Source organism: Ctenopharyngodon idella, chromosome 23, assembly GCF_019924925.1.
Source record: "Ctenopharyngodon idella isolate HZGC_01 chromosome 23, HZGC01, whole genome shotgun sequence".
NCBI lineage: Eukaryota > Metazoa > Chordata > Actinopteri > Cypriniformes > Xenocyprididae > Ctenopharyngodon > Ctenopharyngodon idella.
Window position 1 is genome coordinate 7,084,049 of NC_067242.1, and position 23,339 is coordinate 7,107,387.

At 35.9% G+C, this 23,339-nt stretch overlaps 1 protein-coding gene across 14 annotated transcripts in view; it reads right to left on the minus strand.

The window, feature by feature from the left end:
* si:ch73-103b11.2 (myosin phosphatase Rho-interacting protein) overlaps positions 1-23,339 on the minus strand; it is a 50,620-nt gene that overhangs the window by 25,942 nt on the left and 1,339 nt on the right. For 10 of the 14 annotated variants that reach the window (XM_051882130.1, XM_051882127.1, XM_051882126.1 and 7 more), the window contains exons 2-8: positions 18,569-18,646; positions 17,209-17,274; positions 7,843-7,994; positions 7,089-7,173; positions 5,317-5,370; positions 4,606-4,789; positions 785-1,517 (exon numbers count right to left, since the gene is read on the minus strand). In XM_051882130.1, coding sequence (XP_051738090.1) covers positions 785-1,517; positions 4,606-4,789; positions 5,317-5,370; positions 7,089-7,173; positions 7,843-7,994; positions 17,209-17,274; positions 18,569-18,646 — 1,352 coding nt within the window. The remainder of the gene's footprint in view (positions 1-784; positions 1,518-4,605; positions 4,790-5,316; positions 5,371-7,088; positions 7,174-7,842; positions 7,995-17,208; positions 17,275-18,568; positions 18,647-23,339) is intronic. The other 4 variants (XM_051882128.1, XM_051882136.1, XM_051882137.1 and 1 more) reach the window with 2 other exon arrangements.

Genomic DNA, 23,339 nt, shown 5'->3' on the forward strand with positions numbered 1-23,339 from the left:
GTACCAGTACTGGATATTTGACATTTCATGTCACATGTTGAGATTTCAAAAGCCATTATCCTTTTGCATAACAAGCGCAGAATGCATAAGTACAAGACAAAATTGAAGGAAATGATGATTATACACTTTAGTCACCACTGAAAAGTAGTTAATTAAATTGAAAAACAGTTTCTCCAAATATTTGGGTGTGTATTTTTGTGCTAATTAGAGTATCAAGTAATGAACTTAACTACACGTTAGTATTAAAAGTGCACCAGGTAATTACAATGTTTAATGCAAAAAACTAACAGCGCTTCAGAAGTTGAAAATAAATGCACATATGCATGAGACTCTAGTCATGTAATTAGGGTAATAATGGATCCTCATGGGGCGGAGATCACATGACCAGATGAATACAAATCATTTCTATCTCAGTAGCTTTTAGGGCTCATATAGTATGACAGAGTGGAGCTCATACTTGAGGAGGAAAAAACTAATGTCATTTAGAGGCCCAAACTGAGCAAAAAATATGCAATTTGGATCAGTCAGGTGACATAAGGCATGTAGAACATTGTGTACAATAGGTTTTTCAGCAAACTTTTGATAATTTAGAAAAAATCTGCGTATCAAAAATTATATAGTTATTGGGTTAAGTGCTATTTGTGTGATGCACATGGATGCCCACTACAAGAGCTGCTGCCCATGTAGAGCATTTCAAATCAGTTACTTATAAAGATGCTGTCTAAGAAGATAGCTGCCTCACTTGGGTTTGACTCAGAGCCTTTGTGTGCGTAACGCTCATCACCTTCGTTCACGTCCGAACAGTCGTTCCACTTCCTCCCTGCCTGGGCTCCTTGCGCGTGCTCGCAGCTCCTGCCGTTTCTGACTGGATCTGTAAGCTTCCCGATGACTGAGTCTCCGTGCCCGAGGCACGTCCGCCAGGGCGGCGTAACCCTGCCCACCTCGGCCCGCCCTGCCCGGGGCTCCGCCCACACGGCTCTCCGGACTCTGCTCAGAGTCCAAAGAGCTCTGAGAAGAGGACAGGGATGATGGGAGGATGTTTGCGTGGCATGTGTGCGAGTTTGGACTGGACAGGGTGTCCGGGCTGGGAAGGGGACAGGGATTAGCATCCGACGAGGGTGAGAACTCCAGCGATGGGGCGTCCACTGAAAGATGCTCCTCTGATTTGCTAAGTCTTTGTGTGTTGTGTTTGTGAGCGCGGGCGTTATGTGTGACGCACACGTCACCGGAAATCTGTGTGTTAGCAGCAGCGTGTGGGTTGTGTGATGTGTGTTTGTGTGAGCTGACTGGAGAGCTGAAGAGCTCAGGATCAAATGAGAGATACCTGGAGCGTGAGGAAGAGGACGACGAGGCGGAGGAGGAAGAGAGCAGAGGGGGCGGCTGCTGCTGCGGTAGCGGCTCTCGCTCCTGCTGGGGTTGATGCTGTCGTCCTTCGTCTTCTTCGGGTTTGGGTTTTTCCAATGAAAAATATCCACTCTCCACCCGTGGCTTGCGACCAGCACTCAAGTTTCCCGAGTCTGAGCGTGAGAAAGACAGAAAAATCTCAGTCAGTACCTTCACAAAAACGTACCATGCCGCCAGAATACCTAGTTAACTACTGCAAAATCGTATTAAATTAATCTGGGATCTCCTTCAAACAGTGTAAGACGCTTTGAGAATCTGTCATTTTGTTTAATATTGTTTTTAATGACAGTGGTGACTAACACCAAGTTACCACAGTTTTATTGAGGTAACAATCACTGTAGCATTTTGTCAGAAATTATAGTTACTGTGGTTTTTGTGAGTGAGTGAATCTATTTAAAAGTTCTTTTCATTTTGCCTGAAATTGGAGGTCCAGTGACTTTATGATGTGTGAAGTGGACGTCTTTCCTCTAAGACCAAAATAACTAATGTTTCCTGGTGATGTAATTCAGTATTATAAATCACATGTACTGAACGTGACGGCAATAGTGGACTGTGACAGTGGGATATTTCTCAAGATTTTACTAAAGAAAATTTGAAAACTCACTTTTTAAGCGGTCTTGGCTTCGGAATTATTTTTTCATTCATTTTTCCAATAGTGATTTTTAAAAAAGCCATAACTTTAACTGCTGGTGTCGCTGCTGAACAGGGTCGAGTGATTTAAACACGTTTTCGTAATATTCATATTTCATAATATTTGCATTGTTTTATTTTTGTACTGTGGATTTTTTTCTCATCCAATTTTCTGAGGAGGCACTGCCTCCCTTGCCTCCTCGGAGGAAATGCCCCTGATACAAATATTTAAGTGATTTGAAAGCATAAGGAGACTGTTGTATGTTGTATGTTGACATGTTGTAAATAGACATCTGTGACACTCTTCACCGAGTGCTTGCACGGATACACATGGGAGAGTTTGAAAGCAGGCGTCTATCACCCTAATATATCCACTGATAGACGCCTCTGCCATGTGTATCTGTGTAAGCGCTCGGTCACAGATGTCTATTTACAACATGTTTTTGAAGCATTGATCATTGTAGCCAATCACAGACATATCTGTTGAGTGCGTGAACACAATGGCCAATCAGAGGTGTTTAAGAATTTAAGAATTTACCATACTTTCAATAGAAAAATTAAACTATGAAAAATATGCAAATTATTTTCAAATAAAAGCATTTTCTTTATAAAATACAAGATCTGGTCTTCAAAAAGCCTTTTTCCAAAAGGTACATCTGGAAAACGAGGAAGTCGTCTTATATTCGGAACAATATCGTATACAGTGGGTACGGAAAGTATTCAGAGCCCCTTAAATTTTTCACTCTTTGTTATATTGCAGCCATTTGATAAAATCATTTAAGTTCATTTTTTTTTTCCTCATTAATGTACACACAGCACCCCATATTGACAGAAAAACACAGAACTGTTGACATTTTTGCAGATTTATTAAAAAAGAAAAACTGAAATATCACATGGTCCTAAGTATTCAGACCCTTTGCTGTGACACTCATATATTTAACTCAGGTGCTGTCCATTTCTTCTGATCATCCTTGAGATGGCTCTACACCTTCATTTGAGTCCAGCTGTGTTTGATTATACTGATTGGACTTGATTAGGAAAGCCACACACCTGTCTATATAAGACCTTACAGCTCACAGTGCATGTCAGAGCAAATGAGAATCATGAGGTCAAAGGAACTGCCTGAAGAGCTCAGAGACAGAATTGTGGCAAGGCACAGATCTGGCCAAGGTTACAAAAAAATTCTGCTGCACTTAAGGTTCCTAAGAGCACAGTGGCCTCCATAATCCTTAAATGGAAGACGTTTGGGACGACCAGAACCCTTCCTAGAGCTGGCCGTCCGGCCAAACTGAGCTATCGGGGGAGAAGAGCCTTGGTGAGAGAGGTAAAGAAGAACCCAAAGATCACTGTGGCTGAGCTCCAGAGATGCAGTCGGGAGATGGGAGAAAGTTGTAGAAAGTCAACCATCACTGCAGCCCTCCACCAGTTGGGGCTTTATAGCAGAGTGGCCCGACGGAAGCCTCTCCTCAGTGCAAGACACATGAAAGCCCGCATGGAGGACTCCAAGATGGTGAGAAATAAGATTCTCTGGTCTGATGAGACCAAGATAGAACTTTTTGGCCTTAATTCTAAGCGGTATGTGTGGAGAAAACCAGGCACTGCTCATCACCTGTCCAATACAGTCCCAACAGTGAAGCATGGTGGTGGCAGCATCATGCTGTGGGGGTGTTTTTCAGCTGCAGGGACAGGACGACTGGTTGCAATCGAGGGAAAAATGAATACGGCCAAATACAGGCATATCCTGGACGAAAACCTTCTCCAGAGTGCTCAGGACCTCAGACTGGGCCGAAGGTTTACCTTCCAACAAGACAATGACCCTAAGCACACAGCTAAAATAACGAAGGAGTGGCTTCACAACAACTCCGTGACTGTTCTTGAATGGCCCAGCCAGAGCCCTGACTTAAACCCAATTGAGCATCTCTGGAGAGACCTAAAAATGTCTGTCCACCAACGTTTACCATCCAACCTGACAGAACTGGAGAGGATCTGCAAGGAGGAATGGCAGAGGATCCCCAAATCCAGGTGTGAAAAACTTGTTGTATCTTTCCCAAAAAGACTCATGGCTGTATTAGATCAAAAGGGTGCTTCTACTAAATACTGAGCAAAGGGTCTGAATACTTAGGACCATGTGATATTTCAGTTTTTCTTTTTTAATAAATCTGCAAAAATGTCAACAATTCTATGTTTTTCCTGTCAATATGGGGTGCTGTGTGTACATTAATGAGGAAAAAAAATGAACTTAAATGATTTTAGCAAATGGCTGCAATATAACAAAGAGTGAAAAATGTAAGGGGGTCTGAATACTTTCCGTACCCACTGTATGCTGTTGAATCATGTTTAATGACCACCTTTGCTTACTTGCGCGTAAGCAATCTGCCATCCGCTCCTTCCTCACATGCATACTTGTGTACGGAATGCTTCTGTGCTAAATTTCAAATTCAAAATGTATTTTTGTGGAAACAAGTAATTTTCAATATTTCGTCAGCTGATTTACTGACACCCAGGTTCACAACAGTATGTCATGACCTTGTTTTTGTTAGTTTCAATTGAATTATGTTTGCGTGTCGGTACCCAGCTGACTCAGGCTGCCGGTGCTGCAGCTTGTTGGTATAGTGGCTCGACTCCATGTTTCCTCTTGCCACAGGGTGGCCCGGGTGGGCGGCACTCGCTCTGCCTGAGCTATAGTGCTGGGGAGACACACCATACTGCTGCTGCTGCTGGTACTGGTGACCGTCACCTTCGCAGGGCCTGGTTCCTGAACACAGAGAGAGAAAGAGAGAAACGTACAGACAAGCATAATATTTAACTAACCCGTAGTCAAGAACAAAGAGCTCTTTGATGTCAAAAACACCTGTGTGAATGTGTGTGTGCAGACAGATACACACACGAATGTAACTGTCTAAACTTGCAGGCTGATAACAAATGAGCTATTGTGCCATGATTTCATACACATGCTGATTTACGCTTAGCACCACACCCCACACTAAACACACACTCGCAGATTAACGTCTGTGTCTTTCCTGTTTCCATCTGACCGCCCAGTAATACCTTTTTGATTAAATCATAAAAATCACTCAGCGCATTTTTCTGCATGAAACCAAACACACACACACGCCTGCGTGAGCCACCCAGCATCCTAGCAGAAGCACACACATGAGAATCATTTACTGGAGAAATTATGACTGCCAATCATATGATCTCCAAAAACACCCTTAATTCATGTATTGATCAAATTCCAGTGCTGTGCTCCGATTGGTCAGATTGTGCTGGTTCTGGACTTACAATAAACCCATTCATGTTCTGCTGGGAGCATCGACCTGTTAGAAGAGCAGCAGCCTGACAAAACACAGGTCAGGAGGTCAGAGCAAAGTAAATAAACCCAGACAATACAGACACAATCCATTTAAAACTCTTCATTATTCTATTAATTACAGGACTGAGCAATAAAATAAATCAAACAATAACCCAAAAAAGGGATAAAATAGAGTTAGAGAAAATGGCTGAGATTTGTTCTAAAAATATTTTAAAATAAAATATTTACAAAAATATAATAGAATATCAGAAAATGTTTATATATATATATAAATGTTTGTTCAAGAAAAAAAAATACTATATATAAAAATCATATAATATATTATATATAGAAATATAGCAGAGTTTATATATATTATATATATATTGTTTGTTCTAGAAAATGTAAGTATATACAAAATAAAATATTTTTATCCAACATATCATAAAATATATTTATATGTAAATATGGTTGAGTGTAAATTTGTTTAAGAAAAAAATATAAATATCAAAATATATAAAATATATTTTAAAAACATTCCATTAATCTATTAATTACAGGACTGAGCAATAAAATAAATCAAACAATAACCCAAAAAAGGGATAAAATAGAGTTAGAGAAAATGGCTGAGATTTGTTCTAAAAATATTTTAAAATAAAATATTTACAAAAATATAATAGAATATCAGAAAATGTTTATATATATATATAAATGTTTGTTCAAGAAAAAAAAATACTATATATAAAAATCATATAATATATTATATATAGAAATATAGCAGAGTTTATATATATTATATATATATTGTTTGTTCTAGAAAATGTAAGTATATACAAAATAAAATATTTTTATCCAACATATCATAAAATATATTTATATGTAAATATGGTTGAGTGTAAATTTGTTTAAGAAAAAAATATAAATATCAAAATATATAAAATATATTTTAAAAACATTCCATTAATCTATTAATTACAGGACTGAGTAATAAAATAAATCAAACAATGAAAAAAAAAGAAGAAATAGAGATTGAGAAAATGGCTGAGATTTGTTTTAGAAAAAAAATATTTAAAAGTAAAATAAGTAAAATATTTAAAAAAAAATATAGAACATAAAATGTTTATATACAAATATGTTTGTTTTTTTAAATATATATATATATATATATATATATATATATAAAAATAATACTATATAGAAAAATCAAAATATTTTATATACAAATATAGCTGAGTTTAGGATTGTTTGTTCTAGAAAAAAAGTAAGAATATACAAAAAATTTATTTATATGTATATATGGTTGAGTGTTAATTTGTTTAAGAAAAAAAAATTAAAAATATAAATACAATATCAAAATATATAAAATACATTTTAAAAAAAAAAATCATAAAATATTTAGAGGTTTAATTTTTTTTTTTTTTTTTAAATAAATAAATCTCTTCAAATTCCAGTGTAGATTCCTGTTGCTGTCATTCACCAAATGAGGTGACGTTGAAATGAGTTGAAATATTTTGCAAGGTTTTGTGTGCAGGTGTGCGTGTGTAAGTTTGTAACTCTTTTCCGAGAATGAAGCCAAAGCTCATGCTTACGACAAAACAAACACATATCAGTTACGTCCAGACGGAGATGGAATGCTGGTTAATTCTTGTCTAGTGCTGGTTTATTGACCAAAGAATACTTGCTGGTTAAGCCAGTTAAAGGAATAGCTTATTTAAAATAAATGATCTATTTTGGGGTGAAATATTTCTGTGTGTGTGTGTACCTGTGGAGTTGGTGTTTCCACTTTCCGTTTCTTCTTCTGGTTTTGTTTGTTGGTTCGTGGGAACACCATCAGCGCCTCCTGCCACCTGAACACATATACAGTGTTTGGGAATTATTTCAAAATAGCAATTAGTTAGTAATTGCTCATCTAATTATACAGATTGTAATGAATGCATTTGACTAAATTACTATCAGTGAATGATCACATTAGTCATTATTTCACTTATTAATGTCTAAAACCAAACCCATATCAATGAGGATGGACACAAATGCATGCCATTGCAACACCTCATTTTTAAAATAAAAACCTTCTCTATTAGTTTCACGTTAGCTTTGACATCTCTTGCTGTTAAATATGGTTATTAGGTGTTTTTCACCAAAAATAATTTATATTTGGTCTTATGAAGTCTTATGAATTGATGCATTTTTATTCTTCAAAATAGTGAGTCCTTACAGCACTGTTGGCTCTATGACAAATTGCTTGTGATGTTCTCCATTTGTAAGTTACTTTGGATAAAAGCGTCTGATAAACGAGTAAATGTTAATGATTAAATGCATCAAAGTCACAATTAAACCTCAAATAAATCATGGAGTGAGTGTGTATGCGGTAATGAAAATGAAAACAATTTGTTGTGGGATATTAAATTTCCATTTTAAATCATCATTACAGTAACGTGTTAACATCAGACAGTAGTCATTATGTCTTAAGATCAACTGTGAGATATGAATTAACACTCATTCTTCATCTGACTCACCCATGTATGATCTCTTTGCTCTCAGCACGTATGTAATGGTCTTTCTCTGGTGTGCAGATGCACAGTGAGTGTTTCTGACCCGTCCGGCTCTCACCGTCCACAACATCCACACACTGATTCAGGTTTATGGTGCCCTGTGGAAGAGTGCTGGCCTGAAACACACAACAATTACCAGTTTACATCTCGCAATTCTGACTTTATTCTCGCAATTACGTTTATATCTCGCAATTCTGACTTTTTTTCTCACAATTCCATGTTTATGTCTCGCAATTCTGACTTTACTCTCTTAACTCCGAGTTTGTATCCTGCAATTCTGACTTTACTCTTGCAATTTCGAGTTTATATTACGTAATTCTAACTTTATTCTCGCAATTCCGAGTTTGTATCCCGCAATTCTAACTTTATTCTCGCAATTCCGTGTTTATACCTCACAATTCCCACTTTTTTCCCACAATTCCGAGTTAGTTTCCTGCAATTCCCACTTTTTTCTCACAATTCCGTGTTTATATCTCACAATTCTGACTTTATTCTCGCAAATCCGTATTTATACCTCGCAATTCTCACTTTTTACTCACAATTCTGAGTTTGTTTCCTGCAATTCTGACTTTATTCTTGCAATTCCGAGTTTGTATCCCGCAATTCTAACTTTATTCTCGCAATTCCGTGTTTATACCTCGCAATTCACACTTTTTTCTCGCAATTCTGAGTTTTTGTTTGTTTCGAGTTTATCTGACAATTCTAAATTATTTCTCACAATTACGTTTATATCTCGCAATTGTGACTTTATTCTCGCAATTCCGAGTTTATTCTCGCAATTTCGAGTTTATCTGACAATTCTAAATTATTTCTCGCAATTACGTTTATATCTCGCAATTGTGACTTTATTCTCGCAATTCTGAGTTTATCTCGCAATTGTGACTTTATTCTCGCAATTCCGAGTTTATACTTTATAATAAGGTCCCATTAGTTAACAATAAAGCATTAACTAACATTAATAGATTTTGTGACAGTATTTATTCATATTTGTTAACATTAGTTTGATGAACAAAAACTGAACAAAAACTGTTCATTGTTAGTTCAAGTTGGCTCAGGTCCATTAAATAATATTAACAGATACAACTTTCGATTTTAATAATGTATTAATAAATGCTGCAATTAACATCAATTAAGATTAATAAATGCTGTAGAAGTATTTTTCATTATTAGTTTATGTTAACTAATGTTAACAAATGGAACCTTATTGTAAAGTGTAACAGGAATGATTTCTATAAATAAATAAATAAAAGTTTTCTTTTAGGGTTATGGTTTGGATATTATAACTGCTTAATATATAAAAAAAAAACAGAAGTCTATGGTACATCCTCATTTATATAACCAAGTAAACATGTATGTGTGTGTGTGTGTAAACGTGTGGCACAAATACACACCTCCCTCAAATACACACCACAAAAACATCACAAACCGGTTCATTCTCCCTGTATTTCTGTCATTCCCTCACAAACCTCCTCCAACATTAATCCAAGTTTCTCTCTCACCTTCTTTCACAACATTTCTCGATATTTTACTTCTTGTTCTTGACGAGTCACAAAATTCCTTCTTTGTTGTTCAGCCAGCATTCACTCATACACACACACACACACACACACACACACACACAATAACTCTTTCAACAGGAAAGACTGACACACACAGAATCAGTGACCAAGCAACACACACATACTCATCAGAAATCTGGAAAGAAGAACAACACAAAACCCTGAAAAAAACAGGCCTTCACTGAACGTTTCTTTTTCAAAGTTGCATTTTCAGCTTCCTTTTAATCGCTTGTTTACTGAGTTTCTCTTTGGTGCGGCTGTTGAACAAGTTTGCTTGTTTTAAAACCACTGATCACATGATGCCAACACGACTGAGTGATGACAGCTGAAGTGCAGATAAAGCTGCTGAGGCATCACGGGAGAAATTCAAGTTCCATAAAAGAGACATCATCCATTTTTAAAGGCCGGTGGGGGGTTTTAGTCCATGTAATAAGCCCCGCAGGGTTCATTCGATGCCAGAAAACGTAACCTCTTTAACCTCCCTGAACTTGTTGCTGAATTTGTTCCATATTTGATGAAGTTTGCATCATTGATTCTGTTTATTACTGTGAAGCAGTTTTGACAATGTGTAATGTATAGAGCGCTATATAAATAAAGATGGTGTCCTAACCAAACGTAACATGAGATTTTTTCAGTTGCTTGATTGCTATTTTCCAGAGTGAAATCAACTGCTGCATATAAATGTATATTTAAATGTAAAATTGAGAATTTACATTTATTGTTCTTCACAACATACATTAACCTGTCTATGTTTAACCACACTCCCAAAAACAGGCTTTTATTACAGACTGATTTGTTTATAGTGAATCATATTTGCAGATCAAAGTTCCTCAAGTTCAAATATTGTGTTTGACTTTTGCCCTCTATTTACTGAGAGACTAGTTCCATCAAACTAACCACCACTGCACTCGTTTATCCACAACTTGTGCTCATTTTGGTCTTACATATTTAAATGAGTGCCATTTTAGAACTGAAACCACATTGGAAAGTATACAGTTGACAAACTGCATGTCTAATTTTTTGAACACCAAAATTTGATTAAAATTTATATCAAAATAAAGCGTTTAGGTGACTAGTCACCATTCCACCATTTTTGTCCTGCAGTAAATTTTAAAAGTGTAAATACTTTAAATTTATATGAGTTCATTACAACTTCATGTTTAACAATCATGTAGAAAAAGTTAATTAGTACATGTATGTATAAGGTAAAGTCATTAACTCGTAACTAGTCATCATTTCACCATTTTGTTTTTGCAATTTAATTAAATTGTAATGTAGTTTGACAAATGAATTTTAAGCTTAAATATTCTAAGTAGTCCAGAAATTAGTTAAAAATGTGTGTTTAATGATCATACAAATTGTTTCAGGTGAATTAGAGAAACTTTTGAAACTTCACATCAACTACACACATTTATTTCAACAGAAAATCCTTATCTGGACCAGGGATTCCCAAAACTTTTTCATCAGCCAAACAACTTTGACCTAAAATATTTTCCCCATGAGATTTTCAGTAAATATTTCAACAAATTTAACAACACATTCCCATCTTTGAGGTTCTCTGATGTTGGTTAATAGTCACGTGACATATATACACATATACATACATTTAATCTTTTTCAGTTAGTGTTTTATTTTTGATTGTTTTTATCTTAACATAATTTTTTTAATTATTTAGCCTGTTAATTGTCAGTGTCCAAGTAGTGGGACAGTTGGTGCATTTTTTAATTGCCTTTTTCCCTATCACATATTTTAGTAATCATCATAAATTAGGTATCATTCAAATGCTTAAACACTCACAACACATCCAGTGAAAACGAGAATGATTATTTAGGCCCTTTTAGCAGGCTCAAATTTTGTGATATCAACTTCAAATGTGGAACACAACTTGGTAAGACACGTGGCTTTGATTTTCTAGCAATTTTAGGGCAAAAACTATTTTATTTATGAAGTATTCATGAATTACAATCATTTAAGTTCAGATCTATTCTCAGAAAGGATGATGACAGTTAACAAGTTAAATTTTGTTATAAATAATTATTAACTTTTCATCAACCCAGTTTGGGAATCCCTCATCTAAACGGTTGATAAACTACAAAAAGAAACACATACGCAGACATGAAGATTGCACTACAGATAAATCACATTAAAACTCCTCTACTGCTGCTCTGCGTCCCGCTGTCTTTAGAGAGGTGCCTCTGGGAACGCTGCCCGACTGACTGAGCGTTTTACGCAACACAAAGAGACTGCTGAATCTGTGTTCAGCAAACCCAACGCTGCCAGAGTCCGATGCCCGTAGCTTTAACCCTCGCCCGGCCCTCAGGTCAACATCAGGGGCAGATTCGCTAAGGTCGTGCACTACAGCATCTATGTGTTCAATAACGGCCGTCTAATCAACGCTCACATGCATTCATACAGAGATGCAACTGCTCTGAAAATAGCAGCCAGGCTTCTGTTGTAATCTTCCTTTCCTCCTACACATCCAACAGGGACAGACAGAAGAGGAAGGTGAACGAGAGGATGATGGAGAGAAGGACTGTCAATCAATTAAAAAAAAAAAAAAACATTTAAATTAATTATGTAACATTTCATGTTCACGTTAAAGTCCCTGTGAAATGGTTTGATGTCATTTTCTTTCTATGAAGATTTCAGTTTTCCAGGAAAGACATTTACATGCATATATGTTATTTTTATTTGGTAAACTTATTCTTGTTAACACTGGTTAACTACATTAGTTAACATGATCTAACAATGAAAATATTTCTAAAGCATTCAGTAAATGATTTATTAATCATTTACTACATTAAAAAAAAAAAGAACTTTCACTGTTGTTAGTTTCACTCAAACCATCCTTGTTCACATTACTTAAAAACTCATGTAACTACATTAACTTAATTTAACCGAGTTGTTTCTATTTGTAGAGCAAATAGTTAATTCAATAAATGTGTTCACCTTACATAAAAATAAAACTTTTTAAAACATTTAACATAACATTATTAAAGGTGCAGTATGTAAGAATTCTGACCGCTAGAGGTCGCTAGAGGCCTATTCAAAACAAAGGCGTAGCTTGATGATGCCAAGTTTGAGCGCGGAATCTTGGGACATGTGGTCTTCACCTCAACGGAAGGTGCAAAAGAATAGGGATAGGATTCGGGAAGAAATCATGTTCATGGATGCGATTATTAACGTTACTGTAGTATGAAGCGGAGCAGGACCGATTGTTGTGGGAGCTGAACGAGGACGCTGGAGCGATTGCGCAACACACGCCTCACGAGCAGCAGAACTTTTATTGTGCCACAGTCGCCGGCGCTGCTTCCGCTTTTCCGGTCATGAGTATGAGGTAACGCAGCTCTGTTTATCATATTAGATACATTTGAGTGTGTTGAAAATGTTATAACGTTACTCTGTGCGTTTACTCGGCAGCTGCTGTGAGACACTGTTGCACACTGCAGTAAGCTAGATCGATTTTAGAATATCATATTAAATGCTGGATGGCTTATGTTGATAAATGGCATGCAATTAATTTTAAAACGTATTGTATGATGGAGAAAATTCTGTATTACTGTTACTAAAAAATAAAGCTGCATCTGATTATGCTATGTTAGCTACTTGAAAAAAATAGTGTTTTTCTCTGAGGCATGGTAAAGCATGGTACTCGTAAAAAAATCAAGAAAATTAGATTTAAACAATAAGACTAAACGTGTTGAGTTATATAACAATGATTAGTTTTCTGTCTTTAAATATAGCAAAACAGTTGTTCCCTTGTCTATTAAAACATGTAATATATTAAAGTGTCTTTGGTGTTTCCATGGTTTCTACAAAATAAAACCGGAAACCGAGGGTAACGCAGGTATGGCGCAATTGACAGGCGACTCCTCACACGTCCCGGAGCCTTGGTTAAAATTGCAATTTTCTCACGATTTACAAATAGTTGGAAACATTTAGGATATTGTAAGTACTCAAGTGAACAAAATATATAACACTGGCCTAGTGGTTTTTGAATATTTTACTGCAAAATTCTTACATATTGTGCCTTTAAGTAAACTGCTCATAAATATTATGTAACAGTGACAAATTCAAATGATTTGCATTTACTCAAAGAAATTTTGTCAGCTTTACTTGAATTTATTTTGTTCATACAACTAAATTGTTATTTGTACAAATTACTCAATATAGTTGCACTTGACACTGCTTTTTAAGTAAATTCAACAATTCATTTTTTTGAGTATGTAAAACGTCATTTATTTTGTCAACTTTTATATGTACACTAGCATCAAATCTAACACACATAGACTAAATGTTACAATGCAAAAAAAAAAAGAAAAAAAAAAAGGCATAGTTTGGCAGTTTTCATACAATGACAGTCAGTTTCGGACCCCACTGACTTACTATATGTACAGAAAACACTGATATTTTCAAAATATCTTCTTTTGTGTTCTGCAGAAGGAAAAAGGTCGTACTTGATGGCAATTTCCCCTTTAATAGTCCTGAAATAAGTGCCATTGTCGTCATGCAAAATATAACTCCTATTTTTCTGTTGAATCAGGGTGTTCTTGACATGTTTTGTGAGATTCGCCACTTATACTACATTCTAAACTACATTCAAACCCTACATATATTGTAGGGTTTGAGTGGTCGTTATGGAAACACATGTTGAAGAGCAGCTATAAATACAGCGTGAGGCTCAGAATGTGTTCTAGCTTTCTGCACACACTCAGAGAGAGCGTCCAGTCAACACCAGACGTCCTGACCTCTCACAAGACGACACTTCAGCACCTGTTTCTGATGGGAGTGATACAATGAACACCCTGCTGATGACATCGACACACACACACACACACACACACACACACACACGTCAAAATCATCTGCATTAGAAAGGATTTTCAAGTGCGTTTGCAGCAGCGTTTCCTGCTACGCATATGGCCAAAAAAAAATGAGTTCTTAGTTCTGACTCTATTAGTGCTATTTTAGCATTATTTATATACTATTATAGTGTTTATTTATGTTTGAATTAGCTTTTATATTTAGGTTTAATTTTAGCTTAAGTTTTACTAATTTTGTTGTGTTTTAACTAGTTTTTGTTTTATTTAAATATTTCTTTATAGCTTTAATAATTTTTATTTCAGTTTGAGTTTCTGTAATTTTAGTACTTAAACTTATTTCAGTTAGTTGCCACTGTAAACCCTAATGCTCAAAATAATTAATTGGGTTGAGTAGAATAAACTTAAATTAAACAAATTAGTTCAGTCAAATTAACTTTCATGAGTATTTAGCACTTCATTTTTCTTGCAAGTTCACAGAACCGTTATATTTTAAGTAAACTGAACCGTTTCATTGTTTTGAGTTTTATGAACTTATTTCTTTTAATTTAGAAGAACTTAAGTTTAACTGAAACTGGGCTGGAATTTCTAGCGTTAACACCAATACATCTAAAATAACTCCAGTAAACAGACTTCAATTTAACACGTGTAAGTTTAATTATGTAATTAGCAGTGTGCTGTAGATGCAAACCACATGACAGCTTCACTGCTATCAATTACTCATTGAGTAGAGTAATTCATATGACGCACTACGCTAACCTGTCGTCAACCTAACGTCAGGCAACACTCATCACCACGACGGTAACTCCCAACATGACAAAAACATTCCTAAATCCCACCTTAATAGAACATTAAACAATAATAACAAGTCTTCTACTTATTTATCTTGCTTAAAAACACATGAAGATAAACAAATTCAACATTTTCTCTTCGAATTAAATCCCATGCAAAGCATTCTGGGAACTAGAAATCCTCCTTACCCCCAGTAAGTAGATTATACACAATAAAATTAAGTAAATGTTCATTTAAATAATATTGAACATCCTCGTTTTGAGTGAGTGCTTCCATTTCAGTAGCAAAACTAAAAAAAATCCATGACTTTCCAAACAATGAAATAAATAAAGACAAGATTACAGCAAGATGCGAGCAGCACATCGTGAAGCGTCAAAAGCAAGAAACCATTACAATCAATGAACTATACGATGCGGTACAGCACGATGAGACAGTAAACGGATGCTCTGTATACCTGAGGTAAAGCACGCGGTTTCCAACAGCAGTCAGGATTTGTAAAGTTCGCATTGATGCGTCGTACCGCTATAGATGTCTATGGACCACTTCAAGCTGTTGCGGTGCGGCGCGAAACACCAACGGTCATGACTGTTGTTGATAACGCTGTTAAAAAATTACCCTAAAATATGAAATATGAGAAAAATTGCTAGATTTATGTTGCAATATAAAAAAAATACGTCGTCACCATGTGAAAAGGGTTTATTGCATCAGCCAAATCCAGCAGTAAATGTTTTAAGTAAATGTTACTTAAATAGTATGTTGGAAATGCACACGTTTACAAAGCCTTGTCTAGATTACTCAAGATAAGACGTGCGATATTGCTTATTCGGGCTTACAGTGAAGGCAATATTTTCTAACTTTCAATTAATTTTAATAGTTTTAGTTTTAAATTAACAATAACAACAACACTGGACTCTATACGTACGTTTTATTGCATTGTCAAAAACAAACATACGGCATAACCACTGTATTCCGATTCACAAACAAACGACTCTTACGAATCTTCATGAATCACTCAAAAAGACTCTTGAATGGTTGAACCTGTGAGAGCTGTTGCTGAATAAATACCTCTTTGTGTGTAGTAAAAGTAATAGCTCACCTAAAAATGAAAATGCGTCATCATTTACGCATCCTAATTCAATGAATTTTTTCTGTGGAACACAAATGGAGTTATTTATAGCTAAGGCCGATGCTTTCCACGTGAATAGTTGTCAAGCAAGATTTTCAGTTTCAGTTTGCGCCTCACACAAATCAGTAATACGGCTTTAGAAGATTGGGATATAGTGTACAAGTAACATTGACTGATGTTTTAATGCTTTTATGGTGTTTTTGGGGCATTTAACATCATTCACATCTTCTTTCCCAAAACTAGACATGACCTGAACCTTAAAACAAATGAATCATTCACAGCCTCATTTCATTAGTGTCAATTGTAGAATACAGTCCATATCTACAAGAACATCATCCCTCCTTTGTTAAATACGACTCGTATTTATCCTTCTTTCTCTCTCCGCTGCGAGCGGTTCTACAGAATGAGAGTAATGTGTACATTTGTCTCTGTTCCTAGATGTCTGAGTGTAGGAGGGAAGTGGGCACAGATGGATTGTGGGTAGTTTTACGGATGTAGCGCTGCTTCACCCACCCACACACATACACACATACAGATCATCATCACCCGGGCCGGGTCGAACCTTGCCTTCCTGCCTTCAGTAATGACGGACTTAAGGTTCACGTAGTTCCAGACACACACACAAAAGCTCAGAGAAATGTTTATGCAAACAAACACGCACACAAAAGAACTCATGATCACGTGTGGGCTGAAGTGGTGCTTAATAACAATCACAAACACACATGAATGCAAATTATCCAAAACAGCTTTTTATCCTTTATGCTGCTCTTTATACGTACATCACTCACTTCCAGAGAAAGAGAGATGAAAGAGAAGCAAATGCAAAGAGGAGAGGTCACAACTCAATTCAGCCATATTAAACCAAGCAATGCATATACAAACACACACACAACATACAACAGGCAGGCAGTAACATAAACACCCTGAAGGTCTGTCCACACAGTGCCGCCCACAGACAGCAGACAGAACATGGCAACACGTATACAAGTATGAGGAGCGAGAGCCATTGCACACACTCTCACAACACACTCACCATGTCATCCAGAGCATAACGCAGGAGTCCATGTTCATACAGAAGGAAAAAGCGTCTCTGCCATTTCTGTAAGAGAAGAAATTAAGATTGCATAAGCGAAAAGCGAGGACACCTTAATGTTTTAGATCTTGAAAGCATTTCAAGTGAGCTTTAAGTGTCTAAATACTTCTTAGTGCCACTGTATATGGATTATAATGTTTATATAATCATGCGGCCTGATTGATACGGTGCCCGATTTATTTAGTGTCTCATTTGGTGTCATTAAATTGCATTATTTATTTATTTATCCTGCTCTTTAGCTACTTAGTTATCAGCAATAGCCATTTGGTTTACCACTACATCCTACATATATTTACTTATATATATTACATATGCTTTAGGTTATTTTTAGCATATTTCCATCTCGTTTGTCAATTTGTGATTTCCTGTTTGCTGTCGAATTGTTTCCCATCCCACAAACTCCCTCTCCTGCTGTTTCTCACGAGTTCAGCTTGAGAGCCCAAGAGTGAGTCAGCGACTCCACGGCCCCCTCAAACACACACACACACACACACACACAAATATACAGTAGGCACACTCAAATACACACAGAAAAGCAGCAATCTCTTGCGATAATAAAGAAAAAATACTTATCTTTTGTTGAAATAAATATAATGCATGACATTTAATATATTAAACTGTTCTAAAACTCATTTAAACCTTGTTTTCTGTTGAGATGGGCTTTTTATGTTTAGACGCACATGTAAAAATAACCGTTATATATAAATTATATGGTTATTAAAACAATTTATTAATGAAATAATTTACTAACAAATTATAAAAAACAATTTTAATCTCATATTATTTTTTCCTTAAATCATTTTAATAATCTGAACTAACCCAAGCCAAATGACTTGTACTTCTGTTTTAGAATTTTATTTATTTTAATTTTATTTACAATCACATCCAGTTAGGAAAAGTCATTAAGTAGTAACCTCATACTAAAATGTTTCTTTTTGACCAATTAAAATGACCCAAAAGAGAGTGGAAAATTATATATTTATATAATTAATTATATAACTTTTTTTTTATATAGATAGATAGAATTCTTTTTTCTTTCTTTTTTATTTTGTGGTGAAATATGACCTGGACATTTCTTGCCAACATCCATGAGATTCACTCTGTTAGTGCAGGTGGGAACAGCAGAACTTGACGGAACAGCACATTCTAGAATGCTTCTAAAAATAGTTTTTGTTAGACATTTTTTGCCAAAATGAACTTGCTAAGTAAAAAGTGCAGCGCTGCATTATAATCCATATTCCGCGGCGTGTTCTTGGTGAAGTTTTTACTGGGCTTTCAAGAGCCGTGCAGTCATACGAACCCGTGATCTGTGCAGAGGATTGTCAAAGTTTGTTCCTTCAGGTGCCAGGAGCAGCCATCCACCGTAGATGGGTTTTGCCTGAAACATGCAACACACATGGTGTAAGAACAATAAGACCATGATTCCAGGCAAGTTCTTTTTAACACTGATGTGGCATCAACTATTTCAGATAAACCTGCAGCTACCGGCACAAACTGTGTTTGGTCGCTTTATGCAGTCTTTAACACTTTATTCTGATAGTCAGGAAGTCTCATTTACACGTCTCAATGCATTAAACTGGGATTTAAAAAAGTATTTTAACATCCACCACGCTTCACTTTTATGGAAACATGCCAAAGAAAAGTACCAAAACATCTCTGCATGTGACCCTCCTGTGACTGCACAACAAAGTGCCGACGGACGGATTTGTGATAATACAGAAACTTGCTAGAAAGAAAGCGTACACAACAGAAAAATGAAACACTGGGGAAAAGAGATTCCTCTTTCAAAGCTCAGCAGACTTATTGGAAATCTCAGATAATGTTTCATTTTGTTTCTCCTAGAATGCCTTAGGGAAAGAGAACTGTAGTTAATATACTTTATATAGCTTTAAAAATATCAGTTTAGGTCATTTTCTCTTGGAGAAATGTTTGAGTTCACACTGAGATGTGACTTCTGATCGCAGACAAATGTGAGCACAGTTATTTGAGATCTCTTCTGAAGCTCCAGAGGAGACGCATGAGCTTTGAGAAGCAGGAGACTTCAGCAAGAGTCTCCGTTTCATCTCTTGCTGTATAGGAGAAAATATTAAAGAGATCTCAGTTGGGATTTTTCTCCGCTAAGGTACGGAAAAGAAAGAGTGAGCGAATGAATGCCAGTTTATCGTCTGGTTTAAGGAATGTCGGCTTGACAACTTGAACGATGGCCCGTGAAAAAGTCTGAGCAAAAGAAAAACGTTAGAAGTCTCCTCAGATCAAGTGCAGGATGAAAAAAATGAAAGGGAAATTAATTTCTCTAGTTCTTGCACAGCAGCACTATACTGACTAAATACTAACCCTACATTCCCAACTTATTCGATTTATTCCACCAAAACAATTATCATCATATTTTCATTGTGAATTGCATTTGGTTAAACTAAAAGTTTAACACTATTCTTTTGCTGCACTATTTTCCTCTAGGAAATGTAAATCTAGTTTCTCCTGATCTGCTAATGGGAGACTCTGTGCTCTGGGAAATCAGTGATGAGGAGCGCACAGGGACACGAGAGCGAGAGAGAGGGGCTAATGTAGGCCAGATTTTCCTCTTCAATGGTTAAAGTTTGTTCTGTTTATTTTTACAACCCCCCTTTTTCTCTCATAACAGCGGAACTGAGCGCCGACTGTCTCACAGAGAGTGTGTGTGTGTGTGTGTGTGTGTGTGTCAAGGGGGAGGGTGGATTCTAATAGCATGACAAAAAGCATGGACATAAATATGTGAGGAATGAACAACTCGGAAAAACCTGACCAACTGCAGTGAGAGAGAGAGAGCGAGCGAGGGAGAGAGATGGGTATATTGATGTCTGACAGAGCGACGGCCCTGAATCATTATGACACCCTCATGTGCCGTACACCTGAACAACAACAACTAGCCTGGATTTTTGCAATTTCAGATGACAATGTCAGCGATGTTTGTCATGCAAATCTCACCCCCATGATACTAGGATGTTGTTGTTGGTTGCTAGGCTATTCGCTTGCAACCAATTCAATCTGAATGAAACTGTCCATTTAAGTGAATTGATTCATAACTCTGATTCGATAATTATGGCATCACTCAAAACGTTCACTGAAGTGCTGGCATGGCTTTTTTTCCCCAAGGACTGAAATGTTTTAGTAAAGAATATAATGTAAAATATTGCTGTTTATCATTATGTATATGTAAAACTCCTGACAAATCTTAGTCAAATCTTAGTTATGTCAAGATAAAACATTATTACAACTGCGTTTTAGTGCCATGTGAAAAAATTAGCGCTGTCAAACGATTTAATCACGACTAATTGCGATCAATCGCATCTAAAATAAGTTTGTGTATATTTATTATGTATATATAAATACACACACATGCATGTATGTATTTAACAAAAATATATTTATATATAAAATATCTATATTTATATATAATATAAATTATATATAAATATAAGTGTGTGTATATATATATATATATATATATATATTTCCTAAACATGTATGTGTGTGTATTTATATATACATAATAAATATACACAGTACACACACATATTATGTAAACACAAACTTTTATTTTGGATGTGATTGATCGCTTGACAGCCCTAAAAAATAAAAATAAGATTTTGAAAATAAAGTCGTAGCAATATGAGAAGATTAAAGCAGTAATACTTTTTTAAGAATCAAGTCAAAATTACAAAAATAAAGTCCTAGTATTATGAGAATAGTTTTAGCAATACGGTATTGAAGTTTTACTTTGAGATATTTTGAGATTGCAAAAGTCCAGAAATGTTCTATTCATTGTGAAATTCATGCTGTTTCTAGTAATACTAATATTTTTTCTCAAAATAATTAACTTTATTAACACAATATACTACTTTATTCCAAAAATATTATGAATTTAATCTTGTACTGCTTCAACTTTATTCTCGTAATACTACGACTCAAAATTTTACAACTTTAATCTACGACTTTATTTTCGCAATCTTCTATTTTTAATGTGACACTAAAATGCTTTCGTACATTATTACCCTATATTATTCTAAAAAACAAACTATTTTCCTTTCCGGCTGATGTCATCAAGTCCTTTTTCTTTTTCAAACACCTGTAATGCAGAGAATTTTCACCATCTAATCAGTTCTTGATGGATAGAATTAAGTCCAGTCCGTTTTTCTAATTAAATATCCTGATTCACTTGGCAATACATCACATTACAGATGTAAAATGGGTTCCGTGTGGACCTTTAGAGCAGGAACACATGAGAATCAAATACTAAAGAAGTCTGCTGGGACTTTATTCTGAAGGTTATGACCACAAATCTGAACCTCAAACAAAAATAAGGTCCACAAAAAAAGAAAAAAGAGGATACGAGTCGATACTTTGACGGCCTTAACAGGTACTAAAGACCTGATTCTTTTCACTGTGTCAACTCAATTTCTAAAAAAAGACTTCAGTGCTGCTTTGAGGCTCATTTCTCTGGAAGCGCTCATTTGTACGTCCAAATATTCGGTCTTTCTTTGCTTCATCACTTCATTCTTTGATGACAATCCAACCTATACAATGAGACAGATGGCAAACGGAGGCCACGTCACCTCAGTAATATAGTCGAGACCCAGCTGCGGTAATTTTTAAGGATACAGTCTGGAAACCCCCTGCATTTGCGTGTGGCCTTACAGTAAAAGCATTCTGGAGCTGGAATCAGGGCTTGAAATAGTTCTGAAGCTCCGATATGAGATGTTCCTTGGGTCTACAGCTGGTGAAACGACACTAAACGGTTCCATTGATTAGTAAATTAGTCAATTTTAGCCAAAATAAAAGGGTCAGTCCTCTTGAACTTGCTGATGGGTTCGAACCCATAATCTGTCCAGATATTTAACTATGCAAAACTTGACCACTGGTTTAAAACTTAGAAACAATGAATACAGCAGCTTGAGGCAGGTCGCTTAACTACACTGTGCATCTGGTAAACTGCATCATTAATTACTACTAATCACTAATTAGTCATCTGGCTGACACCTTTACCCAAAGCAACAGTTCATCAGAAATGGGTCAGTCGTCAAGGGATAACCTAATGTCTCAATCAAAGCCGTAATGGTAATTAGTACGGATTAACCTCTACGGGATTTGAACCTGCAACCTTTCAAGCAGCCCTGATATTTAACCACTACACCAAAACACATGCTATTAGATGTCATTATTACAAACCTGTGGTCTAGTTTTACAAACGAAAGTAAAAAATGAGAATTCAGATTAATTTGGCCTTTTTTTTTGAGTCATCTCAATGTCAAAAAGTGGTTCAATTCACCATATATACCCTGGTGATAAATGGTTACGATATGCATAAACCATAGTTTTTACAATTTACCTCCAACAATACCATAGTACATGCCAAAAAACACGGTATTATGGTAAGTCCAACTTCCATCCTCTAGAACAGGCTGTGCTCAAAACCTAATGGGCTGTCAATCTTGGCTTGGACCATGAAAGCATGTCTAAAAACCATAGTATTACTATGGTACTTTATTGGTAGTGTAGTTTTGAAGCAGTTTGGTTGTTATCCAGTGCCCTAGACTGGCATTAATGTGTTATATATTCAATATAGTATGGCTTTTCCATTATACTACTGTATCTACAACAATACTATAGTACATGTCCACAAAAAAACATGTTATTATGGTAAGGTCACTCATATTGTACTAAATGTCATTCTGTAGAATAGAAACATAGTATTACCATGGTACTTCATTGGTAGTGTAGTTTTGAAGCAGTTTGGTGGTTATCCAGTGCCCCAGATTGGCTTTAATGCACTAATATAGTATGGCTTTTCCATGATACTCCATTTATCTCCAATAATACCATGGCATTACCATTGTATATATGCAAAAAACATGGTATTATGGTAAGTCCAACTGCCATCCTGTAGAATAGGCTGAGATCAAAACCTAATGGGCTGTCAATCTTGGCTTGGACCATGGATCCATGTCTAAAAACCATAGTATTACCATGGTACTTCATTGGTAGTGTAGTTTTGAAGCAGTTTGGTGGTTATCCAGTGCCCCAGATTGGCTTTA